The following is an 18,833-nucleotide window of genomic DNA, read 5'->3' on the forward strand; positions in this document are numbered from 1 at the left end:
ATGAATCTGGGCCGTCGGCTGCTCCGAACGGCACCACGTTCCCGAAGAAAATCCGCTTAAGTCATCCAGCACAGATCATGGTACAGGATAGGGAGATCAGTCATTTAAAATGGGGAGAGATCTCTACTGGAACTAGCTTACAGCATATACTGGTAGTTTGACCCAGATAAGAAATCTATGAGGAAAACTTTGACCCAGACAAGAAATCTATTATCTGACCCTTCAAACTGTGTAGAGAATTTAATGGTGAGAGCTTCTGTTCACATGTAGTACAACATGAAATAGCAGAGTACAACAGACGAGCGATCATTGAATGCATTAGGTGGGATTGAGAAGAGAGAAAAAAACAACAGAGAGTGAAAGGAAGTTAAACCAGAAGCTGTTCAAAGTGGGGCTTCGTTTGTTGTTCCAGGTGATTTTGCATCACTCAGACTTCATGAATTTTCAACCTTTTTTTTACCATTAACAGTTAATTACAGCTTTAAATCGTCCGTTTTTGACACCTTGATCATAGGATTTAACCATTCTAGGGCACAACGTTTTCTAACAAACCCATCATCCACTAAAATCATAACATTTCAAAGGTAGAAATGAGGCAACCACAGCAATAAAATAAACAATTAATCTTAGTTTCACCATTGGTTTTGCAAAGTGTGTCATATGACCATAAACTAAATAAAGCAAATGGTTCTGTACACTGTAGCATGGACTGTACATAGAAGGGCTGTTTGATGAGAATTTCTCAAAACCCCTCAATTTGAACCTGTACAAATCATCCACAAACTAAATAACTGATCCGTGCCTTTGCCTATATACATGATGCCATCAGGCAGAGGAAGAATTCTTCTTCTGTTATCCGTCCTCGAGAGATTCGTTTCAATCCCCACATCCACCAACCATCTACTGCTATATCTTTGATTGAGACTACCTAGACTACTAATTACAAATGCACAAGTTGGAAATCTAAGATAGATGAAAGGAGCCCTGTCCTTCTGTAATAGCATATAGTAGTCGCTCCCTCATCGTTTCCTGTAGAAACAAATGAATTAGAAACTCTATATAACTCAGAATACATAACAAATCATGTGAATTGGGCTCTTAGTGTCACCTTTGAAGAGTAGGGAGGAAGTTTCAGGTAGTTAGCACATGTCATCACACTTGGTAAGTCACCATCAGTCCACTCTCCACAATGCTGTTTGAAAAAACACAAATTATTGAGACAAAAAAATTCAAAGCCACTTGGGGTGATCCAATTGGATATAAAAGATCTAGATAAGTGAGACATTGACAAAAATAACCTACCTTGCGAACAATTGTCAGTTTTGGGTTTAGAGATGCTAAGCCACCTGGAGGGAGACGAGGTGCTCCAGTAACAAATTGCAAGAACGCTCGCCGCTGATTACATTCGAATTCTCGAATAATTTCCAGTAACTGCAATTTACAAAAGAAATTTGAGTGAGTAATCACATGTGTTAGCTCCCAGTTAGAGAGTGATAAGTTGATACTCACATTCATGATGGGAGGACTGCTAGATGTGTAGCCGTGATCGAACTTGATGTGATCCAAGAGCTCAGTGGACTGCAAGGAAATAACCAACATGAGTTCTCAATGTGTCTTATCACTCTAATCAGCACATATAAAACAAATATAGTGAAAGATACATACAGCCCAAGCATCCTGCTCCCCACATATCAAACGTTCAAGCTCCTCTTCAGCAAAAACCTGAAGATTCTTAAGCGGGAAGACCTGCAAATCAAGTAACTAGTCATTTAAGATGTTTCAATGAAGTGCTACAGTCACATTATAGCATGTAGTTTGATAGCCACTCACGGAAAAGGAAAAGATTAATAACCTTCTTTTCTTGGGTTAACACTTGGGTCTGTTGAATTTATTATTTATTATCATCAGTTTTTGTAGTTGGGGGGAAGGAATGAAATTGTTCTTATATAAAGTATGTCTTTGGTGGTTCTATACTAGTACACGATGAAAGCTGATCCATATCACTGTCTAGTCAGATGCAACCATTCCCCTACCCCCAGGTTCAGGTCTGCTGTCCTTGGGCTTAGGGCCCCTTCCCCCAACTCTCTAGTTGTAGCCCCCTCTTTGTATTTTCTCCCTTTCTCCTCCGGGGTTTTGGTAATGAAGTTCTTTATTAATCCAACCAAAAAAAAAAAAAACTCAATACAGCAGACATAAAGGCTGTGATACATCAAAATGAATAGAAGGCATAAAAACATGATAGAGCAAAAATCTCATTATCTTATGAAAACCCTGAAACAAATAGAAAGACAAGTAGTTCACCATCTCAGACAGAAGGTAAAACAAAAGTGGGACGAATGAAAAAGAAAAGAAGAAAATTTATCTATGGCAAGACACCTATGGTCAAGATATTCTTCTACTGCTTTCTTTCCTAGGAGAGCATTATACATGAACGCAACCATCTTCCACAATATCCTGTTATTCATACACTCAGATATTCAACTATTCCTTTCTTTCCTATAAGAGCATTGTAACATAAAGGCAACCATCTTGCACAATATCCTGTTACGCCCCACCTATAGCAGCTACAAGATGAGGGATGGACATCCGTTCTTCATAGGAGTTAGCATAGGATCTCTCCGGGGCTAGCTTATGATGTCCTTGCCATATTTTCAGAATATATTATACTGTTGACCAATGTATGTTTAATAATTTCTGTTACACAAGATCAAACCATCCTTGCTTTGTTAAATTTGGGCTGGCTGCATATTAAGATAGTGTGCTGGTAATACCAATGTAAGATAGAAACAGTCAATTATTTTTTTGGAGAGGCTCAACCATATTTTGACTAAATGAGATCTAGGAAATATCTCCATTTATATTCGTATAATGAGTCCAGATGACATGCAACAGTAGAATAAAAAACTAAAAGAAGATGATAAAGAACCTATTGACCAAGATCTTGACCCACTACAATGTATACCCACCCCATATCTCAACCAGTATGCATAGAAAGGATTTAAGGATCCAAACAGAAGTCCAGCACCTCCGAACAACACTTGCACTGAAGATTATATGATTCATCTCCCTTCAGCTCCCATGTGTATGCTCCCCCAACAAGCACCTCCAGGCCATACTTGTCAGTGCATTGCTTTAGCACTGTACACATCCCCTAACGTGGGTCCATTGCAACATAGCATGCTCAGTAGACACTTCATGAATTTACTAATATATGTCTACTATTTTCCTTTTGATGAATTATAGCTCATCAATGATCAATGACATTGTGGTCACTAAGCTACACTACTATATGTATTTGCTAGACCCAAAAGCAATTACTAAGTTTCATCTTTCACATGACAAGAATCTTAGGTATGAGTTGGACCTGAAGAAGCCAAATACAGGTTCTTTCAGGCCAAAGCTTAACCCTAGAATTAGGCCCCTATATGGATTATCAGCAATTGGTCTTTAAGTTCATTATCGCCTTCGGCCCCAGTTCCTTACCCATAACCTTCCAAATTGTTTAGTTATATAGTGGCTAAAACTATCATTCTGCTGCCTCAAGCATCTCTATGAAAGATGATACTCTAGGTCCACCGACTGAAGCACATATTAATGAGTTCTATGACAGCTTCTAGCATAAATCCTGAATGAGGGATAATCAATGCATCAGAAAGAATAGATGCCCCTATGGAAGTATGTTTTATGTCATAAACTTCAAGAGTATTTTCTCAAACAGAATAATGAATTTCCCATACTTAAATTTCCAAAGAAATAATATCATAAATTAAAAGACTATTACTTGTAACAAATCCAAGGCAGGAAACTATGTTCTTAATTAAAAAAATCAGAAAGGCCATCACTAGTAAGAAAAGAAATTTAAGATAGCATACTATATTTTTTTTAATAATCATAGTGTCAATACTTGAGAATCATATCAACATACCATGTACATCACAGCATCAGAGACTTGGGAATCATATAACACTTACAAGCAGTTTTTTGTTTATGAAAATTACACCAGAAGAATAGCTTTTTCCAGGCACACAATGATCCTCTCATCTAGGTTTCAGGACAGGGGAGAGAGGGATTTGGAAAGAAAACTAAAAGATTTGCAGCAAACAGTGATTCTATATAAGGATACAAACCTGATTAAATCCTGACTTGAAAGCTTCAACTTGTTCGTAAATTCCACTCTTTACTGTTGCATCCACCGTTAGTGAAATAAAATTTTCCAAGTTATTCATATTTACCTAAGAAGCATTGAGTAAAAGGGTTATATTCTGGAAATGGAATAACAGAAGAACAAATACAAATTACCAAAGTATTGTATGCAAATTCATTTTTTTAATCCAATAAGAAAGGACTTACCATTTTATGTTCAGGTCCTGAGGCAAGAATATAATCAGGATAGCCAGGAAGAGTAAACTCAAGGAAGAGGTCCTCAATTCGGGTATTTCGGAAGCATGACTCAGACGGAGACATTCCAGAATTCACAGAAACAGATTCCAATAATTTCTTCCTATCAACCAGAGCCTGAAACTCTAGCAGGGTTCTTCCGAGCTCAGGATCAAAGGACGTGATGTCAAACATATTCAGATCCTATAAATGAAAATCATTGACAGAATGGTAAATGTCAAACCAAAAATTTTAACATTACGCAATACATATATAGGCTAATGTGGAAAGGAATCAAAAGAATCATGAATGTGAAAGGCACCTGTTCAAGAATTAGTTTACAGAAGGCTTTAGATAAGGGAATATCTAGGACCCTTCCTTCCTGAAGAGCTTTTGCTACAATCTGTCCAAGAAGGAAAAACTTTCTCACCACTTCAGAGAACTGTATCCCATCTGAGGTACCCATCGAATCCAACCATGGACGAGGAAAAAGCCCAAATGGAGCCACCACAAATCCAGAACTTTCCATATGTAAGCTTTTCCCAGAAGTAGAACTGTAGTCTTCTCTCCACATACCCAAACCCATCTTTTGGAACTCCTGACTAACAAGGGTATAAAACTCCATTGTTGGGCCCAGTCCTGTACCAACTTCTTCATTGTACTCAACTTCGATAACAGTTTTACGCTGGGCATACTGGTCCATCATCTGTGCAGCAGAATCCAAAATGCGGCTTCGGCAAACTAGAAACTTTTTACGAGATACGGTAAGACCATTCAATCGCCTGTCATTTGGAGCATTTGGATGAGATTGATCTCGTGAGGAACCAAACACGGTCAACCGGAAATATTTAACCCTCACATCAAAACCAAATAGAAATGGGCAAATGGCCATTATTTGGCTACACCATGAAGGCATTCCACCAATAGACACAGCAAGTGAATCACGCATTTGCTGTTCCAGTTTTTCTGTTAACTTGCAGTTTACAAACTCAGTCCTTGGTATTGCAGGTACTGCAACCTTCAAATCATTCAGGTCATTGATTCTCCCCTCAGCGAAGGCACGTAGTCTTTCACCAGACATTAGATGAAATGCATACCTACTCAGGCCTTCCAAAATCTTGAGCAGAAATAATATATCATAACATGGGTTTGATTTCTCCAAATCACAAGGAAGTTCAGAAATCAACATGCTGGAGAAAAACGGAATATTCTGCCAAAATTCCCCTCTATCCAACATGGAAGAAATTATAGAATCATGAGAAGGATTTGATTTCACTTCCACAGCTTTCCTATATGTTACTTTGTATACTTCACTCCAGAATCTTGGGCCCACAATTACATCATTCTCAACCTTTGCTTGTTGTTGCAGAATTGCTTGATAGAGGGTCAATGACCGGTCCAGCTGTCTTCCTTCTAGGTAAAATATCAACTTTGGGGAAGAATCAGCATTGCTACAGGATGCAAGATGTTCTGTACCTTCAATATGTTCATCACTAGATACAAAATCAGAGGTAGTTGCTGCATGGAAGAGCAAAGATCCCTCAGACTATGAACCAAAATGGAAAACTGAAAAGCTTATTTTCTGGTTTTAACTTTTTGACGTCAATGTATGACAACCTAGATGAGTCAACGACTTACCAATTGCTGAATCTTGGACTCTCAAGTTGGCATCCTCAACTGGAACATATTGTACATCTTGGGCTGTAGACCCCTGATACAAAAATGCAAGCAGGAGTGAAGGAGGTGGACCATAGCAAAATGCAATCAGGCAATGGAAATGGAAGAAACTTGAACTGAAAACAACACAGACACTAAAGACTTACAGGAGATGATTGGTTCAGGGATGTGCTTGTATCACCTGGAATAGCTTGGATTAGATCACCTGCTCTTTCATCTTCTACAGAAGAATTGGGTACATTAGGCTTGTCTTCCTGCATCAAATTAAGAACGAAATGAAGCACCAGTAACAGAAAACTAAAATTTCTCTTGGAAAAACATGAAGAATCTCATATACAGTTTATATGTAGAAACATCAATTTAAAAAAATTAACTTTGACTATTAAATTTTAAAGTTATAAGCAACAGAGCGAGAATATGACAACAACCTGCACCGCTGGCAAATCAGATGATAAATCATTAGTCTTCCCCATGTCAACTTGAACATTGTCTTGATGAGACCTTGCATCTGCATGTTGAGGAAGAGGCAGACTCGTTTTTGGAGGAGTGGAGGACTGACTCATCAAATTGTTATGTTCGCCTCCAATAGAGCTAACTTTGGGCCACAGAAAACCCTCAATGGCATCAAAAGAAGAAAAAGGTTCAACTGTTAGAATATCTCCAGGGTAACTGCTTAGGCCTGACTCATCCTCAGCCTTCACAAAATGAACTTTTAAACAAGGATGGATAATGCAACGCCCACTTGGTACAGTAGCATAGGTGTTTCTCATCTTGGCGATATGGCTCAGAATAACAGGAAAATTTTCTATGGAAGAAAATGCACACTGCAGTTTCCTTATTAGAACAGCCAAATGTGTATCCTCCCAAACTCCATAAGTAGAGGAAAGACAAAACCTAGCAAACATCTCCAACCTCCTTAGCACAGAAAGAAAACGAGTAGATAAGCCATGGAGATCTGTCTTTCCCTCTAGATACATGCCATTGGATAGGTAATTCACAAGGGATTTCACTATCCCACTTTCTATGAACTCAAAAGTTGAAATTGGTTCCCTTCCACTGAGCTCTGCCATCATCTGATGCAATATTTGATATAACTTCTCTTCTTGTTGAGAATGGACATCACTACCAGTGGACATGCTCAAATTATCAGTTAATAATGCACAAAAAGTTCGAAGTTTCTGCAGAGTTTCAGTTAACCCTATCTCAGAGTTCTGTGATGCTGTAAGAAAGTATGTGGCCTTTATATGCATTGCTAGAACATTAACAGAATCTTCTTTGATCTTGCAATCTTGTATTTCTGAAGATGAAGAGCAGTCAGCATCAAAAGCAAAACATAAACACCTGCGTACATCCTTTGAAGCTAATCTTTGGTCTGATCCAATCAGGGTGCTGCAAGATGTTGGTACAGTGAGATATGAATTTCTTTCATGTATCAGAAGTGCATCAATGGCATAAACAACACCCTCTTTTACAAAAGTACTCAAGAAAACATCAGGGAGTTTTGACAGCAGAGTCTCAGCAATTCTTAGAGCAGAGATCAATACATGATGATCCTTCCTTGTAAAAACTCCAGCCAAAAAACTGCCAATTGAAGACAGACAAAAACTATTAGTTTCAGTTTAGATGTCACATTTATCTAGTCTAATAGAGAATATCATTCACCTTGAAATATTGGTGTTCTTAACCAAGTCAAGAAGCATGTCAGATCTGCTGAAATAAACAAACTTGTTGATAATAGAAAGGCAGCCATGGCAAACATATAAATTTGCACCAGAATTAACCACCTGTCCAAGAAAGGGAAGAAAATGTTACAAAGCTATAGACACTGAAAACCAGAATAACAGCCTCTGGGAATCAGGGACCAACCTGGACCAAGATGGGAAGGATGTCAACCCCAAACTGTCTCAGAATTTCAGGCTGTTCTATTAGAATCTTTTCCTTATCAGAAGCTTGCTGAACATCTTCACTGCTTCTAGATGATGAAGGAAGAAGCTCATTTATCAACTTGAGGAGTTCACGTACCTATGACAAATAACAATCTATTAAATCCTCCTTATACAAAACTATCTAATTTTGTTTTAACAATTTAAAAGTTATTATTCAACTTTAAATATTAAAAATTTAATTGATACCTTAACAATAAGTTGTGAATACCATAGTATATAAAATTTTTGATAAGCAAATAATTTGAAATTCACTTTAACCGGTAACAACTAATAGAAACTTTTTAAAGGGAAATTATCAGTGCCACCCCCTTAGTTACCCCTTAATATTAATGCCACTCCCTAATTTTTCAATTTATCAATGAGACCCCCTAGTACTAACACCGTTAGTCTAAGTTTGTCTTTATTTGTCTATTTCCAATTTTTCAATATCATGAAGATGCAAAAATGGAAGAAGAGTGGATGTTGACAATGGAGGAAGATAAAGACAAGTCAAGCGTACGGTTTCTGTTCAAGGGTATTCTTGTCTTTTTGACAAGTTTAACTTGCTTACATCAGCAAGTAAGCTTGATTTCCTAACAGCAGGGGGCGTCACTGATATATTCCCCCCGCCCCCACCGTATATAATGGTTTCCTTTGCCACAGTTAAGTGGGAGGCATAACACATCTTTCCTTCTTTCTTGTATTCATTTTTGTTTACTTTTAGATCATTGTCCCCTTGATGTCCTACTCTAGCAACATATGTTTCTATTTTATGTTCTTTCTACTTTCCATAACTCTTCTAATTTAGTTCCTTCTTTACCAAATTCATTCCCAACTTCCATTCTTTAGTTACCAATTTCACTCCTCACTTTCTATCTTGGTTCCACTTGCTATTACTCGCAATATTTGCTCTCTGTACTTGAGTCCAAGATTTTGTTTATAGCAACTTCCTTCATTTATTTCTAAATGAGCCTCTTTAGTTCTAATTTTAATTTCAGATCCTGATATTTATCACCTAAATCTACTGATTGTATTTTGACAAAGTAGTAAATTTGACAACTAGCTATCTTATGAGTTTCTCAATCTAGGGTTGTTTCGGTAAGTTGGTAAATTTTAGTTTCAATACTGAGTCCCTAATCTCTATGGCACTCGAATACATGAGATTTTCTAACCCAAATCTGCAGCCAATTAGAACGCCATGTTAGAGATCCTGTTTTCACTTTCGCAGTCATTTTTATCTCAGGTGCTGTTTGCAAGATTTAACCTCCAATTGACATTGTTGCACATCAGATCTCTTCTCCAATATTCTGGCATTTCTTTCTGTTTAAATCTTGTAAGTTCTGCTGCTTAATTCCAATCTCAGAGCTGTTTTCTCCAGTGTTCTTTTTTTGGGGGTATTTTACCCCGTGCTCTTTTAGTATTTGTCCTATTGAGTTGCTTGTTATTATGACTTTGGCAATGGTACATGCCAACACGTTTATTTTGTGATTCTGTCAGACGTTATATTCTAATGAATCATTGCAATCCATTGTGAGAGTTAGTCCACCACCAGCCTATGACCTATCTATTCCGACCCAAGATTTTCCTTTCCTTTAAACACCCTTAGGCCTGGGCAGCTTAGCTGGGCTAGGTTTCTAATGTGTGTGAACTAGGGTTCGACTTTCAACATATGCATGATGTGCCCATGAAGGACTCATGACACACATGAATGAATAAAATTTCAGAACCTCTAATTCTATCACTACCACAAAAAATGTTTTATCCCTCGGAAACTATCATTGGTGCATTACACAAGAATCATTTTAAGTTATGTTTCAAAAGAGCATCAAACTGGATTGCAACACGAGAAGCTAAAGATGAAATCTTAGATGAAATAATAAAAACCTGATTGGAATTTGCATCACCCGTAATAGGATAAAGCAAGCCATGAGTGATATCATAGCTAGACAAAATGTGCTTGAGCATGGTGCAAATGTCGAGATCAAAAAGTGTCATGACAGCTACAACTGAACCAGAGGCAAGTTTAGCTAGCATCCCAATCAAACCCTGCATATCAATAAGAATAAATTTCAACCATATTCAAATTAGATTTCAATGTTAAAAGCTGATGAAATAGAAAATGAACTAGCAAGTACATACAGAATGAATCGGTTGGCTGAGAGTGGTTCTGCCGTTTAAAGCAATAAGATTTGTAGCTTGATGTATCACTCCATGCTTGCAGAGTTCATTCAACATCTCAGGCGAATGACTCACCCTCTCCACTATTCTTATCAAGCAAATGGCAACGTTTTCAACAAGCTGCATAATTTACAAGAATGACAAAAAAGGAACACAATGAGACACTCAGCCCAATCATAGAATTACAATCCAAAAGCTATTATATTAAAAGACAGTGAATAAATGATAGAAGATCAACTTAATACTAGACAAAAAAATTTTATCAGAATACTACAAAATAAAATGAAGAAGCTAAGGATTAGTGTAGATCTCCTTTCTCGCTGAGAACCAAACACGCTGTACAATCCTTCTCTCTGTAAATCTCTTCTGTCAATTTGTTTTCATTTCGGAGGAACAGTGGAGGTAGATCAGCTTTTTTCCTCCATCATTCTTTCAGATTTTTTCTTTTTTATCTTTTATTTGGTAAATATTAGGGGAAATTTCCATCTCAAATGAAATTCATTCCAATGATGAAGACCACAAGCGATGAATCCCCAACCATTAAAGTACTGTATTTCAGTCCACTCTATGTGTGTGCTTCACTGTCTGCCCGGTGCATGTGTTCCATCTTCCCCAGTCTCTTTAATGGGGAATGGAGTCATCTTCCAGATGGGGATCCTTTATTTTGGTGCACCTCAAATACTAAGTTTTTTGGTGTGCCTCAAAAAATGAATTCATGGGAAGATTTCAAGAGCATAGAAAAGAAATCATTCCGCGCGGTGGTTCGCGTTGTTCAAAGCGCATCCATGGAATTCTAGGAATTGATTCAGCAGTCTCAGATAACATCAGTGCCGGATCAGACACAGGCGGAAGATGATACACATGGCAGCCGCAGAGGAGTTAATTACACTTATCACTTAGCAGATGGTGAAACAGTACGAGCAGTTACAGTGCCGTCTGGAATTAGTTTGGTTGAGGCACATAGTTTTTGGGAAGGAGTCTGGATAGTTATTCCACTTGAATTTCAACGTACTTTGGTGCCCAAAAAAAGACCTAACAGCTTTGTCCCATCCTCAAGGCAGTTGGTTTGGCTCTGTTCCTATGGAAGATGCCTTGTTGACTCGGGAAGCAATGCAATTTGCATTAAGGCATGGAATGCTACAACTAGAGTTTTGCTCCGATCCTCTAGCAGTGGTGTATTACTTATCGGAATGTTGGGGATCCTTACTTGATAAACATATTTTGGATGATGTATTAGAGCTATGCAAGTCTCTTGTTTTTTATGTTTTTGTTCATGTTCCAAGGGTGTCAATCTACTTTGCAGACTCCCTGGCAAAGAGGGCTCTATCACTTCTGCGATTGACAGATTTGCCCGTTTCCACTACCCAGATTGAGGAGATTCTTAATCCAGGAATTTCTTCGTGGTAGTCTTAATAAAGTTACTATTTCTATCCAAAAAAAAATAAAATTGAAGAAGCATGATACAATAGATTACTCATCTGATAGTAAAACCAAAACCAATGATACCTTTGGGTCTTCATGTTGGATAAGATTGCATAGAATAGGAACCGCCTCCATATAAGGTGCAGAACAGTCAGACGGAAGCTTCTTGCATATGTTTGCAACAATGGAAAGTGCAACCCTCTGAGACAGACAAATAAAAAATCAGTGCAAAAAGCAGAAGAACTTTATTACGTTGCAGAATTGGGAACCAATTTCTCACCCAAAAAAGAAAAAGAATTAAAGATAAACTCCTCTTCAGAGCTTGTGATGTAATAGTAAAGAATATCAACAATATTCTACATTAATGTACCAATGTCAATTTACACAAGGACTAAGAGAAACAAGAGTTTTTCCAACTTTGTATATTCATAGCTCTCACCTGAACGCTTGTACAGAAGAAGTCAATATACTGTAAGACGGCCATAATTGCCCCAGCTTGAGAGCAGGCAAGTGGATGATCATGAGAGATCTTTTCCAGTGCTTGTAAACACTACATAAGATGGAATAGAATAACGTAAATTTGACATTCCAGGCAACTCATCAAAAAGGAATAGTGGAGCTAAACTTCAAGGAACCATTATCAAGTATGTACCTGTTCTGCTACGTCCAGATACTCAATTGCCATTAGTCTAGAACAAAGAGCAGGAACTGCCTCGTGTCTGACGAGAAACGCAGAAGATCGGGGCAAAACATCACAGAGGTAAGTGACAGCCCTAATGGCAAATAGCATTATATCCGGATTGTTATCATGCCTAACCAACTTGACCAAGACAGGAGCGAAGGCGTCAGAGGAGAAACCAGGGAGCGAATCACCTGTACAGAACGACAATAACTCGCACAGCTCCGTGAGGGCCGCGAGCTGGCTACCAGGATCAGCATCGTCCTCCAAGCTTGTCAAAATCCTTTTGAATTTAGCATGGTCACCAGAAGATCTTTGAGGATGATACTCACGCAAGTTCCTGTGTCCATGTTCAGAATCATCCAATCCGTCAGAATCACAAGACCCATATCCTGAATCTCTATCCAAGTCGCCTTCTGATCGCCCTGATGCAGAAGCAGACGAAGAAGTCTCCATATCACATTCAGGCGCTTCAGAGGCAGAATTTGTGGCAGCCATGTGAGCTTGTAAACATGAACTCGAAGAACCAGGCCTGAACTCTGATGAGCTACAAGCCCTCTTATCTGCTCGCAAGGGATCGGCAATCTCTGCTCGTTTGCGGCCTCGGTTTTCCATATCAGACTAAATCAGCAACAAGGGAAGAAAGATAGAATCCTGAAACACACGAACTCTCGATCAGCACAAACTACAACGAAACCTTAAATTTATGATTAATGAAACCAGTTGAAGTCGACTCAAACTCAAAGTCATGTATCCGTGGATAACACGATACTTAACAAAAATTAAAGATTTTCATATATGGAAAACCACCACATAATTGATGTCTCCTAATCATATTCAAAGTCGGCATCCATCCGATAGATTAAAAACAAAATTCTCAAATCTCCTTAACAACCTTACTCCTTTTCAACTATCGACGATCGTCGATCAAAACTGAACCCCCAAAAAATTTTAAAAAAATAAATAAATAAATAGATGAAAACAAAATAACTAGGTGAGAGACCAGAATGAAAAGAGACACTGGTACCTTAATGTTATTTACAAGTTACTCAAATAGTAGTTATTGATTTAGAGTTTGTTCTGATCTCTAGTTCTTCCGAAGAACACGGAAAGCTAGGGTTCTATTCTCTTTCTCTCCCTCTCTGTCTACACTTTAATTTTTATTTTTCCCTTTCAAGGTTTGTTGCTTACGAAATCTAAGAACGAAATTCCAGTGATGACGAGATTGAAGGAGGAGACTATTTCTGTGTATATATGAATAAGGAGTTCGTATCGAATTCGTACTGCTTCAAAAAGAAGAAGAAGTTGCAGAGGAACAGGATTCCCCGGAGAATTTGCACCACCGTCTCCGTAACCTTCGCGTATTTCCTATTAAATCTCTGAATCCTACTACGTTTATTATTTCACTTCGCGCGTTACCGCTATGTGCCCTTTATCTTTCTGAAATGACAATTGACACCCTTAGAGTTGTGGTGTCAAATATTTTGCAACTGCTATAAATTATGAAATTACCTTTACGCCCCTTATAATATACAAAATCCCTCCGGTGAATGTCCAAGACGGAGACCTATCTCTGTACGGTGGGGTGAGTAAATGACCTCACCGCCTTCCCCATCCCCGAAAATACAAACGGATCCCCCACACATGGATATTTCTTTATTTTCCTTTGGAGGTGAGTTCTTTTACCGTCTCACCCCTAACCCACTGGAACAAGCATGTAATAACGACATTTTTCTCTGGTAAAAATGTAATATCGACTTTGTAGTTTTTACAAGTATAAAACAGATTCGCTTTACCTATAAGATACCGATATTTTTTTTAATTATTCTACAACAAAAAAATATCTAAAATCTTTATTTTTTTATTGCCAACCCCGATTTTTTATTTTTTTATTGCCAACCCCGATTTCCAAGGATTTGCCCTGACTAATTAGGTGTTGCATCCACAAGGTTTCGATACCGGAACCTTGCTTAAGCGGATCAAGCTGCTTACCACTTGGACCAACCTCCGTTGGTCAAAAAAAAAAAATTTCTTTAATTACTAAAAAAGAAATACTTGTTATAAATAATATTTATTTATGGATGTTCATTACCCCCAAATAGATTGTACTTCCAATTGAAGATCCTCATAATGCAATCTAGGTAATTCACATTCTCATATTATTGAATATCACAAACATCTCATTATACAATATTGGTAGCCAATATTTCCATAGTCTGATAAACCATATCAGAGAAAATGTTAGTTCCATTATAAATATGTAACGAGTCTAATGACTAACTCAATAGAAGAGTTGAATTCATCTTGTCTTTCTTCTTTGTATTCAATATATCTTCTTTATTTTATAACAATACTTTTCTTCTTTTTATTTTATGAATGATACATATACAGGCTATACTCACAATCATAGTATATATACAAATTACATTTAGAGATAAAATTACCCCTGAATCAGCACCCATTTGCATAGTTATCAAGTCAACAACGCGAGAGGCGAGTCGATAGAGGACAATGCAAACCAACACGACAACACCACACCAAGTTGCCTTGACCTGAAAAAGAGCGAGGGCCAATGTACAATCTTTTGGCGAAATTCGGTGAAATTTTGCCAAATTTCTGCCGTTTCGGTGAAAGGCGAACCAAAACAGCCCACAGAATTTCGAAATTGCGAATATCACCCCGAACCGAAACGGGCACTGAATTTCGACATTGCAGAATATCTCCAAAAAATATCAATATTTTGCCGATTTCTCGCGATTTTTAGGTGATTCATCTCGCGATTCTATAGAAGAATCTTCAGGTTTAATGGATAATCTTACCAATTCTGTCCCAAAGATTCAATACTGCCAAATGTGATTAGAATGGAGAATCTACATAAAATAATTCCTAGAAATAATTCAAATTAGGAAGACATTTTATAGCAAAATCTTCAAGATTAATGAGCAATCCTACCAATTATATTCCAGTGATTTAGGCCTCAAAAGTTAACGTGCTAAATGTGGTTACGGAAGAGTATATACATAAAAGAATTTTTGAAAATAATTTAAATTATGAAGGGATTATGTAATGGACTCTTAAATGTTAACGGGTAATCTTTCCAATTATGTCCGAATGATTTAGGCCTCAGAAGGTAACTTGTTAAATGTGGCTAGGAAGTAGAATTTATAGAAAATAATTCAAATTTATCGAATATTGGCATCAAATTAGGGTAGACACCAAGTTTCAACCTAAAATGAAAAAAAAAAAAAAAAAACCACCCGAAATAGGGGTCGAAATGTGGGGGAAATCTCGCCAAAATTTCGGCGAGATTTCACTATTTCACCAAGTAGCAAACCAACGAACTTTACCGAAATTTCTTTCTTTGGCGAGGGCGCCTGACAACTATGCTCATTAGTATAGCCCAGTGACACAAGACCAACCTTCTTCTCTATGATTAGTGTTAAGCGTTTGACTTGATCTAACCTAATCTAGTCCAACCACCATATGATCATGTCGGATTTTTCAGTAAATATAGGGCAACAATATAGCACGTATTTTTTATTTTTTTTTGGTAACAAATAAACGGGGTTTAGCAACCCTAAAAAAGGAAAACTACTCAAGCATGCAAATCTTATCCGCCAATAGGATCTCCTCCAATTCTTGGGGTGGATCCAGAAAGAATTGCGAAGGTTCCTCTAAAGAAATCGGTCTCTTCGTGATCCAGCCAGCAACGTAGTTGGACTCTCAATACACATGTTGGAATCTAATTCCTTCATAGCTTCTCACTTCTTCCTTTATTGCATGCACCACTCTTGCTACTTTCCCTTGTATTCTTGCATTAGGCTTTAACAGATCAATAGCTATGAGAGAGTCTGATTCCACATATAAAGGCATGAAATTCTTTTCGTGTGCAACGTTAATTCCTTCATAGGTCGCTTGCAATTCATCTTCTAAAATATTCATCTTCATTTTTCTCTTCACGAAGCCTCCAAGGAAGATGTCTTATGTGTTGCGAATTACACCTCCTATCTAACTGTATTCTCCTTTGCATAGTGATGCATCCACATTTATTTTGAACCATCATTTCTCAGGATTAATCCATCCACTAGCACTTCTAGGGCATTTGGGTTTTATTGTTTCCTCTCTATTCGTTCCCCACATCATTTTAACTTGGTTGAAGAGGTCTAAACAAAGCTCTGCACCGTTTCCTGGTCTGGTGAATATTTCTTCATGGCTTTCTCTATTTCTCCAATACCAAATTTTATACACCACACAACTGAACTTTATCGCCCAATCTGGGTACCAATCTTGACTTTTTCCACATAAATTAAGCGTTAGCTAGTCCTTTTGATTACTCCTAAAGAACCATGTTAATTTGCATTGACTTCGGCAATAGTTTATTCCAAATGCCAAGAGCAAATGAACAATCTCTAAAAATGTGAAATGTACTCTCTGATTCACATAAATAGAATCTGCATGATGCATGAGATTGAAGCTTCATTTTTCTTAATCTAACATTTGACTGTAGCCGGTTGTGACTGAGAATCCACAAGAAATTACAAATTCTATTTGGCATCTTGAGTTCCAATAGTTTTTATTGAATATTGGATTCGATATAGATTCCTTCTCCGCCTCAAGCATCTGGTACACCATTTTAATGGAAAAGCAGTCATCTGAAGATGGGTTACAGAGCAAAATGTCACACCCTTCCTCTTCCTTTGGTGTTGGATGTTCTAGAATTTTTGTACATATTTCCAATGAGAGGAGATGCTGAACCTGATCCCATCGCCATTCATAATTGTCATCAACATAATTGTAGATTTTTTTCTTTCATCATATCTTTTGAAATTTGACATGTGGCTTCATCTAGAAGGTGTTCCCCTGCTGCGATCCATTTGTCCTTCCAGAAAAAAAATTATTTTCCCATTACCTACCATAAATTTGCAATTTTTTTGAACCATTTGAGCCATCCTACTCATTGCTTTCCAAATGGGGGAGTTAGTAGGGCAGGTAGCAAACCTTTCTTTCCGTTGATCACCTCCGTATTTAGCTTTCAAAATTGTTGTTCACATGTTTTCTTGATTCATAAAATTTCATAATAATTTCATCAAAAATGCTTCATTTACTGTCACCAAATTTCTGAAACCTAAACTGCCCATCTCCTTCGATTTACATAACGTCTCCCAACGAATGAGATGAGCGCGTTTTTGACTCTGAGTGTCTCCCACATAAAGCCGCGAGCTACCTTCTCCACTTCATGTAATATTCCTTTAGGGAGGGGGCCTGATTGCATCGAATAGATGGAAATTGACATAACTACTGATTTTGCAAGAGTAACTCTTCCAGCCATGGAAAGAGAACTTACCTTCCAACCAATGAGTCGTTGCTTAACTTTCTCCAAAATTTGCTTATAATTCTCATTCTTAATCCTTCCATTCCAAATTTGAACTCCAAGGTACCGACCAATATCTTCTGTTTGCGTAAATCCACTTGCCTAGGTAATTTCTTTCGCTCGCTCTCTGTTAGTATCTTTTGAGAAGAAAATTCTTGTTTTTTGGATGCTTACTTTGCTGCCAGAAGCTTCACAAAAATTGTCCAGACACCTATCAATAATTTCAATTTGTTGCATCGAGAAAAGTATAACATCATCTGCAAACATTAGGTGAGATACATTTGGGCCAGATCTTCCCACTTTAATTGGTTTCCACCTATTATTAGAGACCACATCTTGAATACAGTGAGCTAATCTTTCAATGCACAAGACGAAGATGTAAGGTGATAAAAGATCACCCTGACGGATTCCTCTCGATGGTTTGAATGGAGTCGTAGCTTCATCGTTCCATAAAATTCTTAAACTGGAAGAGGTAATACAATCCATGATTAATTCTACTAATTTATTTGGGATTCCCACCATAATAAGGGTCTCCTTAGTAAAATCCCATCGCAGACGATCATAAGCTTTTTCTAAATCAATCTTAATAGCCATGTTGGAAGTTCTTCTAGATTTGCTTCTCATAAAATGGAATATTTCTTGAGCAGTGATGATGTTCTCTTGTATATGTCTTCCTGGGACGAAACTGACTTGATTAGGAGAAATCCAATCTGACATGAATTCTTTCAACCGATTTGTGATAACCTTAGTAATGATTTTGAAGTTCACATTACAAAGGGAGATGGGCCGAAACTATGTCACTTTCTCGGGTCTTTCCACCTTAGGAATTAAAGCAATGAGTGTTTCATTTAATTTATGATTCAGCCTCCCTTCAAATACTTCTTTAACCATATTCACGACAGAGCTTCCAACAGTCTCCCATGACTGCTGATAAAAAACGGCGTGAAAATTATCAGGTCCCGGAGCTTTCTACGGGCCCAAGCTTTTAACAACTTTATGAATTTCTTCCCAACCAAAAGATTTAGTGAGAGTTTCCAAAATAGGACATACTTTAGGGAAGCTATGTAGGGAGTGAAGTACATTTCTAGTAATCATATCATCTTCAAATAAATTGATAAAAAAGCTTGTAACGTGCTCTTTTAGATTTTATGGATCACTAATAAGATCCCCATTCTCTGTTTGTAGCTCCTCTATTTTATTTCGC

At 37.6% G+C, this 18,833-nt stretch overlaps 1 protein-coding gene across 3 annotated transcripts; it reads right to left on the reverse strand.

Moving 5' to 3' along the window:
* Positions 1–81: 81 nt before the first annotated feature.
* On the reverse strand, positions 82–13,642 carry UPL4 (ubiquitin-protein ligase 4). Of its 3 annotated transcripts, none has more exons than XM_089144182.1 (19): positions 13,543–13,642; positions 12,232–12,912; positions 12,019–12,129; positions 11,664–11,780; positions 10,119–10,277; positions 9,864–10,025; positions 7,921–8,076; positions 7,717–7,838; positions 6,483–7,635; positions 6,201–6,308; positions 6,016–6,088; positions 4,700–5,895; positions 4,351–4,581; positions 4,128–4,232; positions 1,666–1,746; positions 1,510–1,578; positions 1,303–1,431; positions 1,109–1,192; positions 82–1,029 (listed from the first exon to the last, which is right to left on the reverse strand). In XM_089144182.1, exons 2-19 carry the CDS (start codon positions 12,871–12,873, stop codon positions 964–966), a joined length of 4,764 nt encoding a protein of 1,587 aa, XP_089000308.1. In that variant the 5' UTR covers positions 12,874–12,912; positions 13,543–13,642; the 3' UTR covers positions 82–963. The 3 variants fall into 3 exon arrangements, with proteins under 3 accessions (XP_089000308.1, XP_089000307.1, XP_089000306.1); XM_089144181.1 differs by having other exon boundaries at positions 13,450–13,642; XM_089144180.1 differs by having other exon boundaries at positions 13,286–13,642.
* Positions 13,643–18,833: the final 5,191 nt, after the last annotated feature.

Source organism: Hakea prostrata, chromosome 2 (genome assembly GCF_041222555.1).
Source record: "Hakea prostrata isolate BN-2017 chromosome 2, UWA_Hpros_2, whole genome shotgun sequence".
In the NCBI taxonomy this organism is placed as follows: domain Eukaryota; kingdom Viridiplantae; phylum Streptophyta; class Magnoliopsida; order Proteales; family Proteaceae; genus Hakea; species Hakea prostrata.

What these genes read in the sequence shown, in the direction of transcription:
- UPL4 (XM_089144182.1), bottom strand. Translation starts at nt 12,873, where the DNA reads ATGGAAAACCGAGGCCGCAAACGAGCAGAGATTGCCGATCCCTTGCGA. An exon ending in TCAGCCAACCGATTCATTCT is followed by an intron (nt 10,026 to 10,118) that starts GTATGTACTTGC and finishes ATTGATATGCAG; the next exon opens with GGTTTGATTGGGATGCTAGC. An exon ending in GTGATGCAAATTCCAATCAG is followed by an intron (nt 8,077 to 9,863) that starts GTTTTTATTATT and finishes TATTTGTCATAG; the next exon opens with GTACGTGAACTCCTCAAGTT.